The sequence below is a fragment of the Glandiceps talaboti genome, chromosome 8 (assembly GCF_964340395.1).
Source record: "Glandiceps talaboti chromosome 8, keGlaTala1.1, whole genome shotgun sequence".
NCBI lineage: Eukaryota > Metazoa > Hemichordata > Enteropneusta > Spengelidae > Glandiceps > Glandiceps talaboti.
The window spans coordinates 22423836-22446541 of NC_135556.1; the positions used below are offsets into that span (position 1 = coordinate 22423836).

Below are 22706 nucleotides of genomic sequence, written 5' to 3' on the forward strand. Positions count from 1 at the left end.
TCTGTCACGATGTACCTTAAAGACTATTAATCATATTTCTTCTTCAATTTTGCAGATTATGACAGCATTTCAAGCAATGTAATGACGTGTTTTCTTAGATTATGAAAACTGTCGATATTGATGTGTGTGTGTTTGACAAATAAAGTTCATTTCCAAGGTAATGTGCAAGGACATATTGATTTGATTTATTATTCTGGCATGTTCTCAGAATCATTGGATATTAAAGTAATGGAGTGTCTTCTTGTGTTGTTCATGTACAGTCTACTGGTATTCTGGGTGTGCCTCCATCTCCACTCTCCCCCCCCCCCTCCCCCTCCCCCCTCTCCCTCTCTCTCTCTCCCTCTTCCCTCTCTCCTCTCCCCCTCTCCCCCCTCTCCCCCCCTCCCTCCCTCTCTCTCCCCCTCTCCCCCTCTCCCCCTCTCTCCCTCTCCCCCTCTCCCCCTCCCTCTCTCTCTCTCTCTCTCTCTCTCTCTCTCTCTCTCTCTCTCTCTCTCTCTCTCTCTCTCTCTCTCTCTCTCTCTCTCTCTCTCTCTCTCTCTCTCTCTCTCTCTCTCTCTCTCTCTCTCTCTCTCTCTCTCTCTCTCTCTCTCTCTCTCTCTCTCTCTCTCTCTCTCTCTCTCTCTCTCTCTCTCTCTCTCTCTCTCTCTCTCTCTCTCTCTCTCTCTCTCTCTCATATATTAATCATTAAGTTCTTTTATTAAACAGTATGTACAATACATTCTCAATGGCTAATATGTACATGCTTTGTACAATTTGAAAAGTGAAAGTTTTTGCATTATTTATCAACTATATACAACAGACAAAATTTATGATCTTTCTTGGCAATTTTGTTAATTGAAACATAAGTATGGTCATACAGCATATGAAATACTGTATGTTTTAAAAAAATATGTTAACCATTACAATGACATATGGTTTATATTTTAAATGTCTGCCTTCAAAATAATTACATAAAAAATTCTGAGGTATGGTCTGTTGATCTCAACCCATGACCTAGACTGTCAACAGTTGTCTTGAATTTTTAGTAATTTACCTTTAATAATATTGTCGCTGAAATTAATAGAATTCAACATGGTGTGGACATTCCATAACATGGTGTGGACATTCCATGAAGTCAAGATGATGTTACATTATATTTTATGTGTTCGAATCCTCAGTGAGTGAGTAGCGCACGTTCTGTATGTGCATTGTGCATATTAGATTGTATGTTATAGGTTATGTATTTGCACATAATTAATATTTAAATAAAACATATTTCAGAAGGTTTTTTTAAGAATATGAGAAAATATAATCTGTGTCTCAATACAGACTACCCTTGACATTAAACCATTATGTTCATGAATTCTTTGTATATTACAGGTATCATAATCATGTAAAACAGCAGGGAAAGTTTTACCTCTACACCACCCTTAATAAAACACTATACCTGTGTTTCACTGTTGACAGTCCATGTTTCCCATTGGTTTGTCATTGTAGTTATGACGACAAGGCCAGGGTTTCAATCCCAGGTTCTCACATTAGTGATATCTTATCAGTGGAGCCATGAAGATTACATGGAATAATTCTTTTACCCTAGGCCAACTTTTCTATAGCTTTGTTAGACAACAGTTTTTCACAACTAATATATGTAATCCTCTTTCACAGTGGGCTTCAAGTTGAACACACCAGATCAAGATAGGCAAATATGTCAAATAAATGAATTCTTTATATCTCATCAAATAATAACTTTGGAAATTAGGTGTTGCAGGATTATCATTTAAGTATACTTTGGAATATAACATCAATGGACATGTGAAAGTTGTAATTTCAGGTGCTCCACAATGCAGCATTGGAGAATATAGACATGGTGCATTGGAGAATATAGACAGAGTCTTTTCATTTCTCCCCATAACATTAAATATTTCAGTGTAAGAAGAACGAAGACCAGAAAGTCTTTCAATTGAAGCAAAAAATGTGAAAGAATACAAGAATAAATATTTCATATACAACAGCTACCTATATTTTGATCACAATAAATTTTTACTATTTACAAGTTTATTCAAGTACAGAGCCAAATGGGATGGATATTTGATGAATACATTCCTACAGAATACAATAATACTTTATATAATATAATGTCCATATTGAGAACATTCCAACATTGATGAGTTCTAATCATGTAACATTTATATTTGGCATCAAAATTAAGAGGTCAAAGGTTACTTTTCATCCACCAATAGTACAATATCAGCTAATTGATGATTGACAACTGTATCATCAAGGAATGAGGCCATACGAATATTTGATATATTTTTATTGAAAATTACAAAACTACTGAGTTGTTTTAATGTTTATATGTTTATTGTTGTTTATAAATACATGACAATCTATAATGTGATAGTGAATCTTGTGGCAAATGATCTTAGAATCAGACATGTTTGTTCATTAATTTGCTATCTTTTCTTACTTGTTAGTAATTGCTGTACACTGATTTCTTTCTGTCTACACTTCTTCAGTTTACTGTCCTGAGATTTGATCATGGCTTCCACAGCTGTAGAGTTAAAAACATAATCAGTTCAATTTCACTTCTAAGAAAGACCTAGAAAATTACCAAATTTGAATCCACTCACTCACCCAGTCCCTCCCTCACCCACCCCACCCACCCACTCACTCGCCCACTCCCTCCATTCATCCCTCTCACTCATTCCCTCCCTCACTCTCACTTACTCACTCACTCAATCCCTCCCTCCCTCCATCCATCCCTCTCACTCATTCCCTCCCTCACTCATTCACTCACTCACTCACTCCCTCCATCCCTCTCACTCATTCCCTCCCTGACTCACTCTCACTCACACCCTCCCTCCATTACATCAGTCCATGTCTGTCTGTCTGTCTGTCTATCAATTAGTCCATCTGTCTGTCTGTCCATCTATCTGCCAGTCAGTCCATCTACCTGTCTGTCTGTCTGTCTGTCTGTCAGGTTTCTGACTCCCCCTCCATCTCTCCCTCCCTCAATTGTTGAAATATGTCTTACTGTAAATGACATTATATGACCAAATGCCGCACAAATCCCATCGTTATGTATCTACATTGTAATCAGTTTACCCCCAAAGCTATAACACTTTTCAGAATGCAAACCAATACCTTTATTTTCTCGTTGAAGTTGTCCTCCAAGTCTGCTCAAGTTCTTCATTTTTAGTTCCAATCTTTTAATGCAATCATCAGCTGTATCCTTATTGGCTGAACTTTTACCTACAGAATCAGGGCACAGAAAAGACAGTATTTTTAAAAATCTTTTTATATCTTTATTTTGAGAACAAACCCCTGTATTAATTACTTATTGTGATACTACATACGTAGAATGTTGTACTATTGTATGGTGGCTTAAGTTTTAACATGGATAAACAGGACCATTCAAAAGATGAATGAATGAATGAATGAATGAATGAATGAATGAATGAATGAATGAATGAATGAATGAATGATTAATTCAATTAACGGATTAATTAATAATACATATGATACATACATACATACATACATACATACATACATACATACATAAATCCACACACACACATGCACACACACACACACATACACACACACATGCACACACACACATACACACACATACACACAAACACACACACACACACACACACACACACACACACACACACACATCCACCCATCCCTGCATCAATCCATCTGGTGAGGACAAGAGGTCAATAGTTCAATAGTCCACGGTATTATTTCCAACATCTATTAAAAACATCTCTCACCTTTCACTTTCTTTGTTGTTTTTGATTTGTTTGACTTGGTAGGCACATGATCACTAAGTGTAACAGTACTGGGATCACTACTGAGTCTATTCTCATCATCACAGCTAGAACTTTCTGTCACATCATTGTGTTTATTTATCATCCTCTCTGGACTGAGTGATACTGAGGTCAATAGGTCACTAATAGGAGAAGTAGCTCTAGTTGATATGTTTGGTGACGTGAATGTAACAGACGCTGGCTGTCTGTGGTATGCTGGGTTGGTTGGTCTCTTGAGTGGTGAGTAGGAATAGATGGAGGAGTCATACCCTGAAACAGGAATAACAGTAATGTACACATTGTCATTCAGTATTATATGGTAATATTTGCCATCTAACATCTGGGCTTTGTGAATGAATAGCTCCCTCTACAGTTTAGCAAAATAAATAATCTGATGCAAACCCTGACCACTGGTTGGTGCTGTGTATTATTACATATGTTTATCTCAAACAGCAAATTTCCATAAAAATCATAAAAATCATACAGTGTGATCATATGATTTTGTGTGCACCGAAGGATTGCATCTTTATTTGCATATCATTTACAGGCAGGTATGCAATAATGTTTTCGGTATGACCTTGCAGTGAAAATGCCACTAGTATTCATGCGCATCGGTGCAAGTAATCTCGGAAACCTTGTCGTAATTGGCTTGGTAATCTTATACTTTAGTATTTGTCTTCTTACCTCCAACATTACTGCTAAAATTTGATGACATGGTATATGTAGGTTGGCTGTACATGGTACCAGTGTAAGTAGATGGAGCATAACTAGTATAACCAGTATTTGAGTAGTATGTTGGCATGGTAACTGATGATTGAATCATGCTTTGTTCAGCCTCTGCATCAGTAAAACTGTCCTGCTCTGTTGATTGTGACTTAGGACTGCAAAAAATGGAAATACAAATATATCTTTTAACTTATCTAAGTTTAAAGCTGCAGTAGCTGCAACTGGAATTTTTTTTAAAAACTGTCTTGTTAGGTACAATAACTCACTCATAATATCGTACACCCTGACCAGTATTACACCACCTGTGGGTAAACACATTTTTAAAGCTATATACATAATAAATCAAATCAAATTGATTTTTGGGTCTGCACCCAAAAAATAAACTCCCTCAATGGTGGCCATGATTTCAACCCGTTTCTGTACTACTTATGGATAATACTGACTATTAACATAGACAATGTCTAATTAGTGGTATTTTAGTAATACCGGTATTTTAACAATTTTCAGCGAATATATTTTTAGTCAATATATCTTCGGTTACTCGATGAATAAAAAATGTCCCAGTTGCAGCTAATGCAGGTTTACTTGGTTTTATGTACCCTCGGTACTTTACATGGAAACATATACTTTCTAGAGTATTCAACAAATCAGGGAATGCCACTCCAGAAAATAAAAGTATTTTCATGAAGTTTGGGTTCTGGCAAATCATGTCATGATATTTACATCATCTACTGTACATTACGAGCAATTTCAGAGAAACATCAAGTTTAAGATGTCCTCCCATTTCGTGATTTTTACTGTGGGCCACATTGCCTCATGGGAGTCAGCAGCAATGTTTATGCAATGGTTGAACAATGAATATTCATGACCCCTAACAGCCTATTACCTTCAGTCAAAATGTCATGAATATTCACTGTTCAACCATCTATCCAAACTATGTAGTTTGTCTTCAACAGCATAAATCATACCTAATCAATACCATAGGTTAATAAACATGCCACAAACTCATTCATCACTGTTAACTAATTCTACATGTAGTAATACCTGTTACTTTTATGTTGGTTGTCACGAGTGAGTTTAGTAGGTGGTGTTGCTGGTAGTCGTAATGCTGTGGTTGGTCCTATAGCTGCTGGTGAAGGTTGTTGCTGTCCTTGTAATATCAATGTTCTCATTTCATGTAGAAGTCTCTTCAAGTCTTGTCCTACTTCACTAAACACAGCCAGCTTCTGTAGATGATCCTATCACAATCAAATGCAAAACAAAAAATAAAAACACATCAGTCAGTGTTTTTGTTATTGCAGGAAACCGTATGCATCCTATAAAATAAAAGTCTTGCACTTTTGTCATTACTTTGTTCACGAAAACTCATTCTTAGTTGAAATCAAAAGGACCTGGTATAACTTTCTTTCATATGGTTCATTTTTTAGAGATTTGAATAATCTTTATTTTCAGGGAAATAGTCACATTCAACCTAATGGCAGTAAGTAGGTAATATCTAGGCGAGTTCCCCAGGTATACTAACAGGTTCCCCATTAAAATTATGAAAGCATTACCAGATTTCTGAATTTCCTCCCTGGGGTTCAAAACCCCCAGCAAAACCACTGTGTTCATTCGAACAGCATAAATGAGATCACCAAATGCAAAACACAAAATTCAATTTATCATCAGTCCAACCCTGTACTAAGTATACAGTGCAGCATTTTATAGTCACTCTTACAGGGTCACAGAAGAAACAGCTTACAGTACTAATGTACCATTTGAAACCTCCAACACTCAGAAAACCTTCGAAGTGTACAGAAACATGTTGAGACAAAAATTTTTTTCACTTCATTCGTTCTACAATTGTAATCAATACCTATAAGATGAAATTGATTTCTTAACAATTTTTCTCAGTTCTGATGTGAAATTAAAAAGAAAAACATTCTCTCCATACATCAGTTGGTCTTGACTGTTCTTGTCCAATGTTAGATGTTTGTGTCATTTGTGTACTTTGGGTTGTTGTTGATGTTGCAGGCATTTCTGTATACAATGCTGGATTAGGAGTGCTGTCACTCTCTGGTCTATCTGAATGCTGCTGTTCCAGGTTTTGTTGTAGTTGTTGTTGTTGCTGGTTCTGAGTTGCTTTTGTTGACCGTACTGTTTCTGTAGTACTTTTATTTGGTGATTTGGTGGTTGGCAACACAATACTTGTTGAGATGGTCTTGGCAATGTTCACACGCTGAGTCTCCTGTAGTTGAGTAGTGAAAGGAAGAGTCTGTTACAGTTAGGATTCTTGTAATGACTATGATTGTAAAATGTAAGTACAGGATACTTGAAGGTCTATAGTTATCTAGTCAACCAAAGATTTTACATATAATGACACAGATCGTGAACAATTTTTTTTACCAGATTTAAGGAAGGAGAAAGTACTTTGCTGCCAAAAATGCTTACCAAAACATGAAAGTATTCATTAAAATATTGCTTTAAAGTAGTAAAAGTCACATTATATTACAGAGTTATCATTACTAACATAAGAGGTGGTAGTCTTCAAAATAAAACATAATAGTCATTAATATAAAGTATCAAATCACCATGCAAAGAACTCACCTTGAGTTCAAGTTGATGTTTTAACCTTAACCTTGCAATATCTTGTTCCTGTTGTTCAACCAGGGCTTGAGCTGCTGCATGCTTTACAGCTGCCTGTACACAATAACAAACCAAACAATCATTATTGAAATAAGATTTATCAATGATGGTTTGTAACATAACATTGGAAAAACTGACATTGTTTTATATTCATGTGTTATACTGTGTACAAGCCAAAATAGAAAATAATATTATTGTTATCGTGTTTCTGTAGATTGTAACTCAAAGTACTGATATTTAGCCCCTGTATCAGGACTGTGTTGCCACTTAAAATGCAATGTCAACATCAACCCAGTAATTCTATCCAGTAATACGTGTTCAATATTACATATGTACCTATACCGAAAACTTTATTGTATACTTGTGTGACCCAGGTTCTTAGAACCTTGTAGTAGTGTTGTTAATTTATATTTATGTTGTAAGCTTTATACCTTTGTGCATATAGTAAAGACAAAAGTAATTCACTTCATGTGTGAGAGGGCGATGTTCGTCTTGACCTCTTGACCTTTCGCCTTCCCATCATGTTGTAGGTAAGTGATTTCATGTCTTCAGAAAAACTATTTAATTTGTGTAGTAATCCAAAGCATCCAGACTCTTGATGTATGCCAAATGAAAGATGACATATTTTTATTGATATCCTAGTGAAGTTTGGAAAGTTTTCATTTAGATTTTACTACTTTTTGAGACATTGAAACATCTGTGATTGAACTGTCATAGTCGCCTGTATTTAGCATTGCGTCATAGATGTATTTCAAGTTTTGATGAGCTTGTAACTTTTTATTTTAGTATTTTATTGTAAAGTTGTTACTCTCTTGACCTTTCGCCTTCCCATCATGTAGATGGTGATGAAGAATTAAACCAGCAAAGTGTCGATCACAATTCAAACGAACAGTCTCGTGTTGTTGTTGTGTGACAGCTTAGTGTGTGTGCAGTGATAACACGAGGCGCAAAGCGGTCGAGCGGTTGGGACACAAAGCACCTCCGGGCCCCCGATCGGCAACCGACCGCCACACTTGTATGCAAATAATTATGTAAATGAGGGCATGATCATTCATTCAAAAGCATGTGATTGCTCAGTAACTTTTTTTACAGACATTTACCGTTTCAGATAAATAACAGAACCCCAAAAAAGGTGAGTGCCAGCGTGAGTACTCAGGGGTATTATTTGCGCTCATGCTTGCAGTGTTTTCTGCTTGTGAAAGTACTGCCGCAGAGAACACAGCAAGCACTCATACAAATACCCCAAGTATGCCACACTTGTACTCGCATGTCATGGGTTTCTGTCATGACACTTACTTTTTCCAGTGCTGCCTCTAATTTTGTAATCAGTTTCTTTTGTTCTTTGTTTTGATCCACAAATCCTTGAACTTCAGATTCGGATTTCTCATTCTGAGAAGAAACTCTATTCAGCTTGAATATTATCTTTTCTCTTTCTTCTTTCAAAGTTGTGTTTTCCTGTCATGAACAGAGGAAAAGGAACATGATATTCCCTGTGAGTGAATGTGTGAAGGAACATATTTCTAGTTATGAACTAGTATGATGCATAGTATGTATACACATTTATAAACATAGCTGGTTTTACTAAAGTGAAAGCCATTGCTATGAATTTTAGAAACAGGTATGTAGCATTATAAGTGGGGATGGGGATGGGGGTGGGGGTGGTGGGGGGTTTTGGATTGTTTATATTGGTAACATCTGATGGATACCTAACCATAACCTGGTATTCAGACATAACACACACATTATTCCATCACATAATTATCGTACATATACTAAACTGTTGCGGAAGCCTCCATCATGTCATCATCTATATGAACAGCCATTTTTACTGCTATCAATGGCATACATTGACTTTTTAAGAATAGTTTAACTGTAGTTATCTGGAACTATTTTCACCCAAGTATTAAAAGCTTTCAAATTTAGCTATGTACCACTTTACCTTGATAGCTGCATCCAAACGTTCTTCTAACCAGTGTAATTTACTCTGTAGTTTATCAATCTCACCACGTTTGGCCGTCACTTCTCTCTGCATACTCTCAGCTACCTTTACAGCTACAATGATATCACAGATTTAGTGAAACAGAGAAAAACATAACATCACTGATACTTTCCCCCAAGCTCCTATATCCCATAATATATCACTGCCTTCAGTGGCACCATCTTTGCCTTATCGCATAGTTTATATTACATGTTCGCCACCTTTTCTGAAATGGATACTGTGATACACAACTTTCGAGGTGTTGATAATAATTAATTTATAAATAGAATACACTGGCTAAATTCTGAAATATATTCAGTTTAATTACAATTATTAACAATTCTACCAAAAGCTGGTTAGACTGGAAGTTGTGTGGTTGACTTTTTTATGGTAGCACTGTGTCTAAGCTTGACTTTGCCCCCCTACAACATATTGATACCACTTAAACAAAACATGGTGCATAACTGCTACCTACTGATGATCTATTTCATGACCGTTCATAAATTTCTCAAACAGGTACTTTAACTGTATCAAACACTACATGGCTGTTGAAACAGAACAATTTAACAACCATTTCATCAGGAAATGATGTTGACATGAGAAGCAACTGAAGTAAATTGCCATGAAAATATATATCTAAAGACGTTATTTGTAAGTTTATATAATATACGTACTTGTCGAAGCTGCAGAAACGTAGAAATTGTACCTACTATGAATGAGCTTATTTCAACATCAAGAATACAAATCTACTACCCAAAGTTTGCCATTATATGTGTACTACATGTTTATTTCTAATTAGACACATAGATCATAACAAGTAATACTGACAACTGATCCAACAATTTCTTCTATTTTGAGATCATTTTTACCTTTATCGTCAACTGAGTCCTGGGCTTGCAATGCTGTGTGTGCCATGTTTAGATCACTTTCTAGTGAATGGAGTTTGGATAGCAACTTTTTCTTTTGTTTTTCACTAGTGTTTTCTAACCTCTCAACAGTCTCCTTTAATTCATCATTCTCTTTAGTGAGGGAAGCAACCTATTGAAACAAAAAATTACAAGTATTTCAAAGGTGATACTTTTTATCTCCCAATCACATCATTAACATGAACCTCTTCAAGTTTGACCTCATAAATACAAATATCTTGATCCCTCAGCTCTTACATCCTTGACACAATAATCTCACATAGGGTGTGTTCTATTAGGCCACCTGGGGAGCCTTGGAGCATCTCAAGTTGTGTTTGATTATTACTTGTGTCATTTGCCCCAACCATTGGCTCTTTGGTGAGGATACTTGAAAGCACCTTATATTGATATTTCGTGACTATGATCTCATTGACCCACTAATCTTGCATAGGGTGTGTTCTATTAGGTAACCTGGGTAGCCTTGAAGCACCTCAAGTTGTGTTTGATTACTACATGGTGTCATTTGATGTAATTTGCCTCAACCCTTGGAGGATACCTGAAAGCACCCCTGATATTAATACTTCTCAACTTTGACCTTACTGACATTATGATCCTACCTGGGGCGTGTTCGGTAGACAAAGCGCCCGCGGACGTTTCAAAACGTTTTGTTCCCGAACAACTAATTGTCATAGTTTTTCGCGGGCGACCCGGGATAAAGGAAGGCGGAAGAGTGAGGTGACTTGCCAAAAGCCAAGATGGCGGCCACAAATTCTCACTTCATCGGCGAACTTGAGTTTTTGTGTAGGATAACTTAGTGCACATTAGTTTTAATTCAGCACTGCAAAAAAGTTCATGGAATTGGTCATTTACAATTGGCAACGGTATTTAGAAATATGAATACCCGTCGGGATAATGGTACGGTCGATTTGACGTACATTGAGCCAGGGCCCTGCATTGAGCGATGCAAGATAAACTTGGGGTCAGGTCACAGGTCAAAGATCACTTAGTTAGTGTAAAAATAGTGTATGCATAAATAACAGGCCTTTTTTAGGCATTCTAGCATCCTGACAGTACTGTAAAGGTGTGATTTAACTATGCGCATCGTCTTTTCAGTGATGAGTGCTGAATGTACACAAAATGTGACAATCTTCTGTTTGAATGTGCCGCCATCTTTTGTTTTTCACGCGCAACATGCAAAATGCAGTTCGGCGCAGGGCCAGGGCGCCCTGGCCAAACAATGACAAAATGTTTTGACTACCGAACGCGCCCCTGATAATGTGACCCCTTCAACTGACCTCATTGATATTATGATCTTACCTGATATCGTGACCCCTTCAACTCTGACATTATTTCATCTTTCTGTCCAGTCATTTCAGCTAATTCTTTAGTCTTCTCTCCCAAATCGTGTGATACTGTTCCCTTTTCTTCTTCTAAGGCATGCAACCTTTTTTCTCTAATTTTCAATTTCTTACTTGTATCCTCACGAGATTTTTTAACCTCCTCAAGTTCACTGACTTTGACATTCAACAAAGTCTCCAGTTTATCTTTCTCTATTTTGTAATCATGAGAAGTTTTATTAGTAATTTCCACCATCTGTGTCATATTTGAACTCTGTTCCTTCCAAGTTTCAAGGTTTTTCTCACATTCATGGAGTTGTATGGATAGTTTCTCCTTCAGTGCTCTCATCTCTGCGAGTTCTCCATTTCTTTCCTCCAGTAAGCTAAAGTAATGGTCTCTCTCTCCTTTCAATTTTTCTACATCCTGGGACTTTCCTTCTAACATTGAAGAAACATTTGTCTTTTCACCTTTAAGAGAATGCAGCTGGTTCTTTGTTTCCTCGTGAATATTTGACAAATCTTCTTTCTGTTTTTTCAGATTTTCAAACTCACTTTTCTTAAGTTCAAGTTCAAGCACAGTTTTATCAAACTTTAGATTTAATGAGTTCAATTGAGAGTTTAATTCCTCTATTCTTTCTGCAGCTCTAGATTTTTCCTCTTTTTCAATTCTTTCAATCTGAAAAAAAAGAGAAGAAAATAAAGTCTAATTCATACAGGATACTTGAAGAAGGATGATAAGGGGTTGTGTGCCAGCATCATATATTTCAGTCAGATGGTGCCATCTTGTGTTCACATTGAGAAATCAAGAATCCTACTTTGGTAAAGGGTAATACCATTGCATAGTCCATAAGGTAGGCCTTGATGGGGCACCCTCACACATCGATTATCCCTGATAGACCCGGCCAGTGGGGGCAGAGTGACACAATGTATTAACAGTCTAGCCATTGTAGAAATCAAAGACATTGTCATCTAGAGTCCTACATCACTGTAGTGACATTCATGATTTTGAATATTCATGACATAAGACCCATTGAAAGAAATGTTACTCTCAAGTGACAATATAGATCCATTTCATGGTGTCAATAAAATAGAGAGTTCCAACTTCATATATCTCAGTTATTGTACATTACACATTACAAAACAAACTGATAATTTCACTCTGTAAAACCCATTTCATAAGAAATGACATTAACTTCTACTTTGTGTTCCCTTTTATAAACTCACCGTATCATGTAACTGTGTGGATGATTCACTTTTCACTGTTTCTACCATTTTCTGCAGTCTCTCAATCTCTGCAGTTTTAGTGTCTCTGTCATACTGTAATTCACTCAGTTTCTGTGTGCTTCCTTCCTCTCTACTCCACAACTTTTTATTCTGTTCTTTCTCTGCATCTAGCTCAGCCTGACATTTGGATAGTTTTTGCTGTTAAGAGAAAGTCACAGAATAGAAAGGAGGTTTGGGATTACAGTTAAACAGTAAGTCACATTCCAGTTATCAGAAACATAAAATGAATGTACAGACTGACCACTTGGGGCGCTATTCAATATCAAACATCTCATCAAAACAGTGGGTCAGAATAGGTCAATACTGTGGCATACTTCCGAATCACACTTTCCTAATGTTTAATGGCACTGAAGTATGATATCATATTGAAACGTGAAACTTGTTATATAATGCAAAAGTTTCCTTTAAAAAAATACAGCTAAACCCTGCTAAACTACAGGAAAACAAATTATTCACTGTATTACACAAGACAAATCCATCAGTCTGAACTCAAGTGTTATCCTTATGTACCAGTATTGTAAAGAATATGTGTAAAATCAGACTGGGTTTGGCAATGTTTGATAATACACACTGTATTCTAACAATAAGTCATTCAACAACATCTCGAACTAACAAGAAAGTGTACACACTTACATCATTAAGGTATTTAAAATGTCACTTTCTTGTAAGAAACTGTAACTTACTTTAACTTCTTGATGTTCTGCCTCTAAATCTTTCACCGTTGTCAGTAACCTATCACGTTCATTTCTCATGGCAGACAATTCCGATTTGGTGTCTTCAACAGTATACTCCAAAGTGTGCTTTTTATCTTCTCCATTTCTTTTCAGTTCATCAAATTCTTGTCTAGCAGTACTTACTTTGGCCTCCAAATCTTTTATATGTTTCTCTTTGATCTCTACCTGTTTATCAGTCTGTTCTCTGTACATGTAATATATACAATATGTAGTACATGGATGTGAAAGCTTTTATTTTTTCTGCCTACAATAGCTTATATCAGAAATGGTTTTGTATTATTTGCATTGAAAACTGCATTTGCAGTTTTGGTAAGTACCTGAAAAACTGCAGCACAACTTGCTGCTAATAAACATTTTACATGTTACAGGAAAAACAGTTCAGAATTGATCATATTGATTAGTCTTGATCTAATTTGATGAATAATCTTTAAATCAGCGCGACACTAACAATCATACAATATGTAAACTTAAAGTTGATACTCCCCCAAATAATTTACCAGGTTTCATATCCAAATAACATTACTGGATAAGTTTACTAGAAGATTGGCATAACACAATGTTTGCTTATAGTTGAATAAAAGACCACAGACTTTTGGCCATCAAAGGAAAATTCAGGAAACATGTGTGACGGACACACACCGAGTCAAGAGAAAACAGAAGTGAGAAAATTACTTACTGGAGCAGGTTGAGTTGTGACTGTAAACTGGAAGCCTGCTTCCTGGCATTAGAAGCTCTGTCAGTTAGAGTCTCTATCTGTTTTTCATGTTCGTCTGATAACTGTTGTATCCTGCAACGACAAATAAAAATATGTCACCTATATTGAATATATAACGTCAAATAGAAGAAAACATATACATGTACATGTGGCATGTACATGCACTGTGAAATATCAAACTTGCAACCATGAGAACTAGGTACTTTGGAAAACATAAATGGGCTTGAATGGTTAACCAAAATTTTAATGACTGTTCTGTATCTCACATAACCAGCACAAGACTGTATGTAAACATAGCATATCCCTCCAAGATATGAGAGCAATGTCTAGACTGCCTCAATGTAAATATATTACTTTCCCATTGAATTTGCTAATTAGGTAAATCTGATAAAGGAATTTACTTGTTTGTTTTATCTTTTTTAAACATTATGTCTTGTGTCAACTTGAATCATTTTCAATACGCAGTAGTTTTACAGGCAAAAAGAATAACAAGTACAGTCTAACAATCACTTAATAAATACAACACGCCAACATTTCTCCAAATCAAATTCTCACAATGATAGTGTTATAAACACACTGTTTCATCATAACCACCTATTACCTTATTTGACATTACCTTTGCTGATAATCTTCCTTTGTGTGTTTGTGCTTCTTATCTCCAGTCAATCTCATTTCTTCTAGATCAGTCTCAGTTTGCTGCAGTTTATATTTGGTAATTTTGAGTTCGTTTTCATAGTCCTGTAGACATCTCTGCAGTAGATGTGAGAGTACAGCAGGACTTTGTTCAACCATACTGTCTGTATTCAGTGAGCCATTCCTACCTCTCTTCTCTTCCTCAGACACTATGATAGCCTTGATTTGATTCATAGCTGAGTTTGATGTGTCTAATTTCTGCTGCATTAGTTCCAGTCTTGAGTTCATATCCACCAGGGCCTAGACAAGATCAAATGAAACAAATGGTACAAATGTGGAGATATCGTGTATAGTGATAAGGATCTGCATGTCTTCAATGGTAAAATACTTACAGATAGACTGGATTATATTGCAATTTAATACAGCCCATTTTAAGTTACCATTCACTAGCTCTGTTTGATACAACCACTCAGACACCAATCAGAAACTGCCCTATTCTAAACTAAGATACCAAGATTGCAAATTCTTTTTACATTTTGTCTAAATGAAATACACCATTTAAATGTACTGCAACGAGACACAGATAGACACACAGACAATAATAATAAATACTAAATGATAATAATTTGTGTATCACACAGGCTGTACTGTATACTTGTGTGATATTTATGATTACAAAGGGCCATCTAGTTTTCTCACAAGACTCTGTATACTTGTGATATTTATGATTACAAAGGGCCATCTAGTTTTCTCACAAGACTCATTACCTCTTCTTGTTCCTTGTTATTTGATTCTATTTCTCTGAGTGCATTCTGTAATTGATGAATTAGTCTTTCTTGATCTATGGCCTCCTTCCTCCTATTAAATGATACAAAGATAGTATACAATTAGTTCACTTGAAGTTGCCCTATGGATGTCAGAGAATCGTGATTTTATCTCAATTTAGTATGTTATGATAATTAATACTTTTCATCGTTGCCAACTTCACCCTTGTTGACTTCACCCCTGTCATATAATTGATCATCTTACAAACATGATTTATAAGTAGATTGCTGACTTCACCTTTGTTCACTTCACCCTTGTTATATAATTTATCAACTAACAAACAAGATTTATAAGTACATTGCAGAAACTGTTATATTAACATTATTCTAGGACTCAAATATTTCTACCTACCTCAAGTCCAGTACTGAATCTCTACCAATAACTGTTTCATTCAATTTAGTTTGTAATTCCTCTATTGCATGTCTGAAATGCCTTCTCTGTTGTTCACAGATTTCAGTACTCTAAATACATACAAAACATAAAAACTGTCATCTACCAAAAAAGTTACAAATGAAAAAAAAATATTAGTGGCTCAAAATATCCTTAATGTATTACTTTCAATGTGTGCGACACTTTTTGGGAAATTATCACACAATCAAGAAATCAAATAAACTCTTTCATTCACTGTCTATGGCCAAACTTAAAATATTGAATGTCGCAATAATATCATATTTGAGACAATAAAATATTATTCCCCATTGTTTTTCTTTATTGAGCCAAGAAAAATATGAGTGACCTAAGGGACCTTGTCACTACGAGTTGTTAGATAAGTACATTTGAAGGAAAATATTGGGGAATAATATAATTATACCATCATAGGTAATATTTTTTTTAAAAATTGGGGAAAGTAATAGCATTTTGAAATTACAAGGTGTGCATTGGCATTATCATTATACTAGAGTTTATGCAAGTATTTTCACTTGAGTAAGAAGGTTATAAACTCAGCATGTGCTACTATAAAAATGATGATTTTAATGACATACTCTTGAAAAGTATAATTAGGGATTCTTATATCTTTGTTGCAATATTATATTCATGCGCATATATGCTTTTCACATTCTCCAATGTTGAGAGAGTTTCTGTGTTTTACGTAGTTATTCCTATCATTTCTGATTAGCTATGTACTTACATCTTTCACTCTCTCCTGAAGTTGTGCAACAGTGGCCTGTGATTCATGAAGTCGTCTTTCTGTTGCATCCCTGACAAAGAAATAAACCAAACATGTCGTAGATGGCAGGATTACAGTAAGATGTAACTGAGTGTGTGAATATGGCTGACAACGGAAGGGGAGTGGAAAGTCACTTTTTTTTTACCCAATGCAAATATGATCTCCTTCTGACTTTACATCCCTGAAGAAGACCTGTGGACTCAGGTTGGAAGATAAGATTTATCCAAGTATTTTTGTGCAGTACAAAGTTTAATTTATTTGTAACTACCTGGTATATCAAATGAAGTCTTCATCATAATGTTATCAAGATATATCAATGAAGGGGTTTAAAAAAACCACTTGTATGGTTGATTTAATAACATACTTACTCATTTGAATAATCAAATGACTGTCTGAGACCATCAATGTTCATCCTTGGCAGTGTTGTAGATGTATTACTTCTATGTGAGGTAGTGAGAGGGGTGAGTAGTTTGGGTAAATCTGCCCTCAGAGATGACGAATAACTTGGTACATGGATTTCAGCTATTTCAGTCTTTAGGCGTTGGTTTTCTTGAGTTTGTCTATCCAGCTGTTTTCTACACCAGATATATCACATAAACAAGTACATAAATACAAGAAATGTATCACACCACTAAATGGAAAATTTCATAGATTTCAAATAAAAAAAATCAAATTTCTTGAAAAAGCACAAACTAGTTAAAGATTCAAGTCTCATTGTGTCTGACAGTGTACAGACCTCTAGCATGAACAAGTACTGTTTGGTTACCAGTGTGTAGATACACAAGTTTTATTCACCTTAAATTGAAGATAGCACCCCTGTCTTCAGACAAAGTTGACAGCATAGCTAGAGGGTTGGTTACTGGAGGTATAACAACATCATCTTCTTCTTCCTGGACATAAATTTAGAAAGCACTTTACAATACATCTCTTACATGAAATGAATCCCCACATACAAATATAGTACATACTCCCACAAAGATACACATGTACTGTACATAATCTAATAAATAAATAAAATAAACAAACAAACACACACATGCACGCACGCACGCACGCACGCACACACGCGCGCGCGCACACACACACACACACACACACACACACACACACACACATACATACATACATACAATCCTGAATCACATCATATTGTTGCTTAGTTGATTACCCCATTTTAGTCTATAATCACACATTCATGGTGTCTAAATTGAGTATTCTGTTTGGCCTAGTGACTTCAGCTATTCATGCTGAAAAGAGATCTTTATATTGTCAACTAAACACCTATAGATAAGTGATCAAAGCTTCACAATGCTAATGATTTATGAGCATAGTGTCTGGAGTAACACAATAGCCACAATTGTTATCAACACAAAGAAAGCCAAAGCATTGTCATCTGTTGTGGTCAAAAGGCAACCACCTGAAAGCTGAAGGGCAAAAGCTGTTCACTGCACAACGGCTACCTCATTTTTTCTCTTTCTCAAAATTCATAATGTGCATTAATAAATGGTCAAATATATTCAGTGATGTTTTTCCTCTAAATGAAATTCCCACTGAAAGTAATTTCTACTCATAGTTATCATGCTTACCTTCCTATATCATTATCAACCCAAAATTAGGTCAGCAAACATGTCTTTTCAGTGACAATGTAAGTACTTTGACAAATTATAATATAACTGAGAAAGAGATGTGTTCTAGAAAAGTACACCTACCTGTTGTTTTAATTCTGCTTTCAAAGTGTCAACTTGAAAGGTGGTTTTACTTAGTTCATTCTGAAAATTCTTCAATTTTTCTACCTGTTAAAGTGAAAAATATGAAAAAATCATGAATAGTTAGTTAGTTTATTCACTGTATTAGTAGTCAAATATAAATACACAAACAAAAGGCAATGATACCGCCTATATAAGTTTAAAAGTCAATAAGTACAGAAGGTCAACCAAAGACAGATGGCATAATAACATTAACAGTTCAGAAGTGGAATCAAATACACTGAAAGTTAAACAGTTCAGATTATTGACTAGGTACGGACATTTTCATACATGGATGGGGAACAAGCTATAACAAGCATTTTGAGATTATGTTACATCTGGATAACTTATCGTACACAATGTCACACAGTTTAATTTGAACACACTTGAATACTGCTGAATGATACACTAATATTTTGGCAATTGCCTATTCAATGCACTACATATGAAGGAGCTGTTCAACAACACTTACATTGACACCACTTTCTCCTTGGTCTATGCAAACCTAACCAAATTATGCATACATAAATCATGTAAAGCACTGTGGCATGTAAAACCATTATTGTTTATAGATTCTACCTGTTTTAGTGTTATTTACTTGCCCCGATCCTAAATAACAAATAGCTTGTATACTAATACATGTACACAGTAAAGTAAAATGAAAAAAGAAAGACAAATGGTAATGTGAAAAAAATGTTGAATAAAATAAACTGAAGCAAAGGTGTACATCTATTGTGTGAGTGGCTATTTGATCAAAAATGGAACAGAAAAAACACATAATATTCTTCCCTTATTCCATCTAGTACAAAAACAAAAACATAACAACACTATTTCAAGTTGGCAAGTATGTGAATGACTGTCAGGCACAAATCTTTCTCCATGGCCTTTAGTAGCTCACAGTCAATATCATTATGAACCATGATACTGTCCATAATATTATTTGACTTAATTCAATAGAGAATTGTAAGGTGCACCATTACCTGTTCTTTCATATCACTTTTCATAGAATCAAGGTCATTGTGCACTTTAGATGTAAGATTCAAATTGACAGAACTACTGGCTTTCATCTGTTTACCAATGGCATCATCACCACCACCTAGTGAAAAACAAGAAAGACTACACATGTAAATAAGATTTACACTCTGATTCAAAATATGATATATAAATTCAAATGTGTCAGGATTACACTTCTAAAGTTTCAGTCTTTTTGAATTGTTTTCATTCATGCAACAACAACAACAACAACAACAACAACAACAACAACAACACATGCTGCTTATAAATTATTCTTTACTTTCATACTGTTTTTGAAATACTATAACATATTACTCAGTGAAACAAGTACTACATTGATAATAAGTTATAATTATATTGAATATAATACCATGATTAGCATAACAGTTATATGGCATTTTCATACTAAGCTTCCACCACCTGGCACACTGCCAAGACATGACAACTGAAACTGCCTGGGGCTGTATTTCACTGACCCTATCTGTTACCGTGAAACCCTTACACCCTCCCTTTACACGGTGATTTTATTATCATGCCTGTGTAACTTTTATGTTATGGTTTATGGCTGATACTCCTCGACATGGCTGCTTGCCAAATTCCAAAAATGTCGTAAACCTAGCATGTCAAAATAATGATACTTGATAAATTTCAATGTGTGTAAAAATATAAAGCTAAAGTCGGTGCTCAGATATTAATGTCACATCATGTCGTATCAATATAACTGTCTGTAATTGTAGGAATGAGTTCTGTTACGTAAAGTGATGATCATTCGGTGATCACTTTAGCTAGCAAAACACTTGCACCTTACTGAAGACTTGAAATATCATTCAACTATTTTACAGCACATACATGTATGATTGTGAAGTATAATTTTCTCTTGAAAATTTGTTCACTTCGAGATCAAATTGGAAACTGAAGGAAAAATGACACAGTTTCTGAGTGTGTTTAACCGGATTAGAATATGATAGGCAATCCAATTTATTCAATTCGAAAAGTTGACATTTTACTTCAGCGTATACGTGTCATGACATGATGATACCAAATGTATTCGTGTTTATTGAACACGACGCGGTACATTTGAAATTTTACTATGTCATCGGCGTCTACTGTTTTCAAATGTGTACAGGAATATAATGTGACGAACCCAATGTAAATGATCTATAAACTCATTCCAAAAGCAACAGCATGATAGTGTGCTATCGTTGACAATTGTCGCTAACTTTTCAAAGATATCCCCTTACCTTACATGCTCTTCTTCGTGAAGTTTAAAACGTTACGCACCTGTACTACTGGTTGCAGAGATTCCAACGTCGTCTACGCTCAAGTCTGGTAAACTACACGCAGATCGCAATGTCTTTCCTATCATTTCTAGTTGTCGAATCTGCTCTCCATAGTCAACACTTGTTGGGATTTTCTTCGCTTTAGACGACGACCTCGACTCGTTACCCTTCATTGAAGTCCCTGTGTTCAACGCAGCCGACGAACTTGTCGCCATTTTGTGATTGACCACGGGTCACCGATTGACAACAACCATGGGAAATTTTTTTTAGAAAAGTCATATAATAGGCACGATCACGACACACAAACTGAGGTGTTGAGCAAGTGTACCAAGTCCCTCGATGCTGCCACGATAAGTACATTTACACAAAACTTTCCTTGTTATTTACAAACTACAACGTCCTAAAGTTAGAACCCCGACGGCGCATGCGTACATTTTGAAAACGTTCACATCCTCTCTCTTTTCTATCGTAACGGGGCGCTATATACATTACGCCCGTCATATTTCGATTGTAAACAATATTCATAATGTTTGCAAATAAAGGTATTCTCTTTATGTTTTATTCTTAATGCACAATGTTTTCAGTAACATTGTCATGTCGTCTAGTTACGGCGAACACATACAATGTGAAACCTTTTTATAACGATTCGTCCATATTCAAATTAGCAATTGACGACTTCTAAATCTAACCTTGTATTGTGTGCTCAAGATCGATTCCCACAATGGATCAATTTTTTTTTACTGAGATCTCTTTATATGAAAGAGATATATGGTTAACATAACATAGGTAATCACAAGGTCAGTATAATAGAGTAGTGGTTAAAGTTCTGTACCTCAAAGATTAAGGTTACTGGTTCTATTCCTAGAAGAGGTAGTTTCATTTGTAGCATACTTTGGGTTAGCATAATATGCATGATTTGTCTTCTGTATGTTAAATTGTAATGCATCTTGTTGAAATATCATAATACCTAATGAGACCAAACAACCAACAACAACCCCCAAAGTGTAATTTGCACTTATCAATATGGGCTTCTACTGACATTAAACCTAGAGCACCTAAAGTTAAATCTGTTGAAGTTCTCGGAGGGAGACCTTGAATAATTTTCGCAGCGTAGCGCTGACACTTTTCAATCATTATTAATTCAGTGTTAGTGTATGTCCACAGTTCACAGGTGTGTAAGGCTGCTGGGAGGCATATGCGTTTCCACAATTCAGCACTGACGATTGGGTTAAGTCCATGTCGTCCAACAGAAAAGGAAAGGAAAGGCGTTCGCCCAGGGAAAAAAACTAACGTAAAAGACGCAATAACGATGGAATAAAGGTAAATACAGGAAAACCAGCCTATCTAACATCAGATTTTAATCAGATTGCAGAATACCGTACTTGACTGGCGTGATTATCGTGGAACTGGAACAAGCTAGGCTAACTGCGTCATGCAAAGTACAGAAAAATAGAATATATTCGTCCTTCGATCGAGTCAGTTCGAAGGTGGTCATGGTGACACGTATGTTCCAAATACTAATACAAACCTGTACGTTGAGAGCTACAGCAGTAGATTCCTTTCAGTACATTTAATGTGATAATACACATTGTTGTGTCAGAAGAATTCAGCAATACAATGGCATATGAGACAATGAATAGATACATGTCCATTACTTCGAAGAGTGATTCAACTTATATGTCGACAAGTCGAGGAGGTGGAGATACTCGTCTCCAATGGCCTAAACAGTGGACGCTCGTCAACGAATGTTATATGGAACGGAGAGAACCATGTGAAGTAAGTATTAGTGGGGTTAGTGTGTACTACGTTCTTTTGGCAAGTTCTTCTTAAACATACACATTACAAACATCCATTATGCTTTATGTAACTGTCTAAACTGCGTTACAGCAACTGTTGATTCTGTATGTATTGTAAACAAATTTTCTATTGGTTTGATA

General features: G+C 35.8%; 1 protein-coding gene across 1 annotated transcript; it reads right to left on the reverse strand.

Moving 5' to 3' along the window:
• Positions 1-2272: 2272 nt before the first annotated feature.
• Positions 2273-17142, reverse strand: LOC144439383 (uncharacterized). The gene is made up of 19 exons (XM_078128670.1): positions 17099-17142; positions 16692-16761; positions 15914-16023; positions 15505-15595; positions 14721-15037; positions 14066-14176; positions 13339-13573; positions 12596-12793; positions 11352-12047; positions 9999-10167; positions 9091-9203; positions 8448-8606; positions 7113-7205; positions 6460-6753; positions 5571-5764; positions 4485-4681; positions 3765-4070; positions 3124-3231; positions 2273-2530 (listed from the first exon to the last, which is right to left on the reverse strand). Exons 1-19 carry the CDS (start codon positions 17140-17142, stop codon positions 2433-2435), a joined length of 3603 nt encoding a protein of 1200 aa, XP_077984796.1. The 3' UTR covers positions 2273-2432.
• Positions 17143-22706: the final 5564 nt, after the last annotated feature.

What these genes read in the sequence shown, in the direction of transcription:
- LOC144439383 (XM_078128670.1), bottom strand. Translation starts at nt 17,142, where the DNA reads ATGAACATTGATGGTCTCAGACAGTCATTTGATTATTCAAATGA. An exon ending in GGACTCAGTTGACGATAAAG is followed by an intron (nt 9,204 to 9,998) that starts GTAAAAATGATC and finishes ATATCATTGTAG; the next exon opens with CTGTAAAGGTAGCTGAGAGT. An exon ending in AACCAACATAAAAGTAACAG is followed by an intron (nt 4,682 to 5,570) that starts GTATTACTACAT and finishes CATTTTTTGCAG; the next exon opens with TCCTAAGTCACAATCAACAG.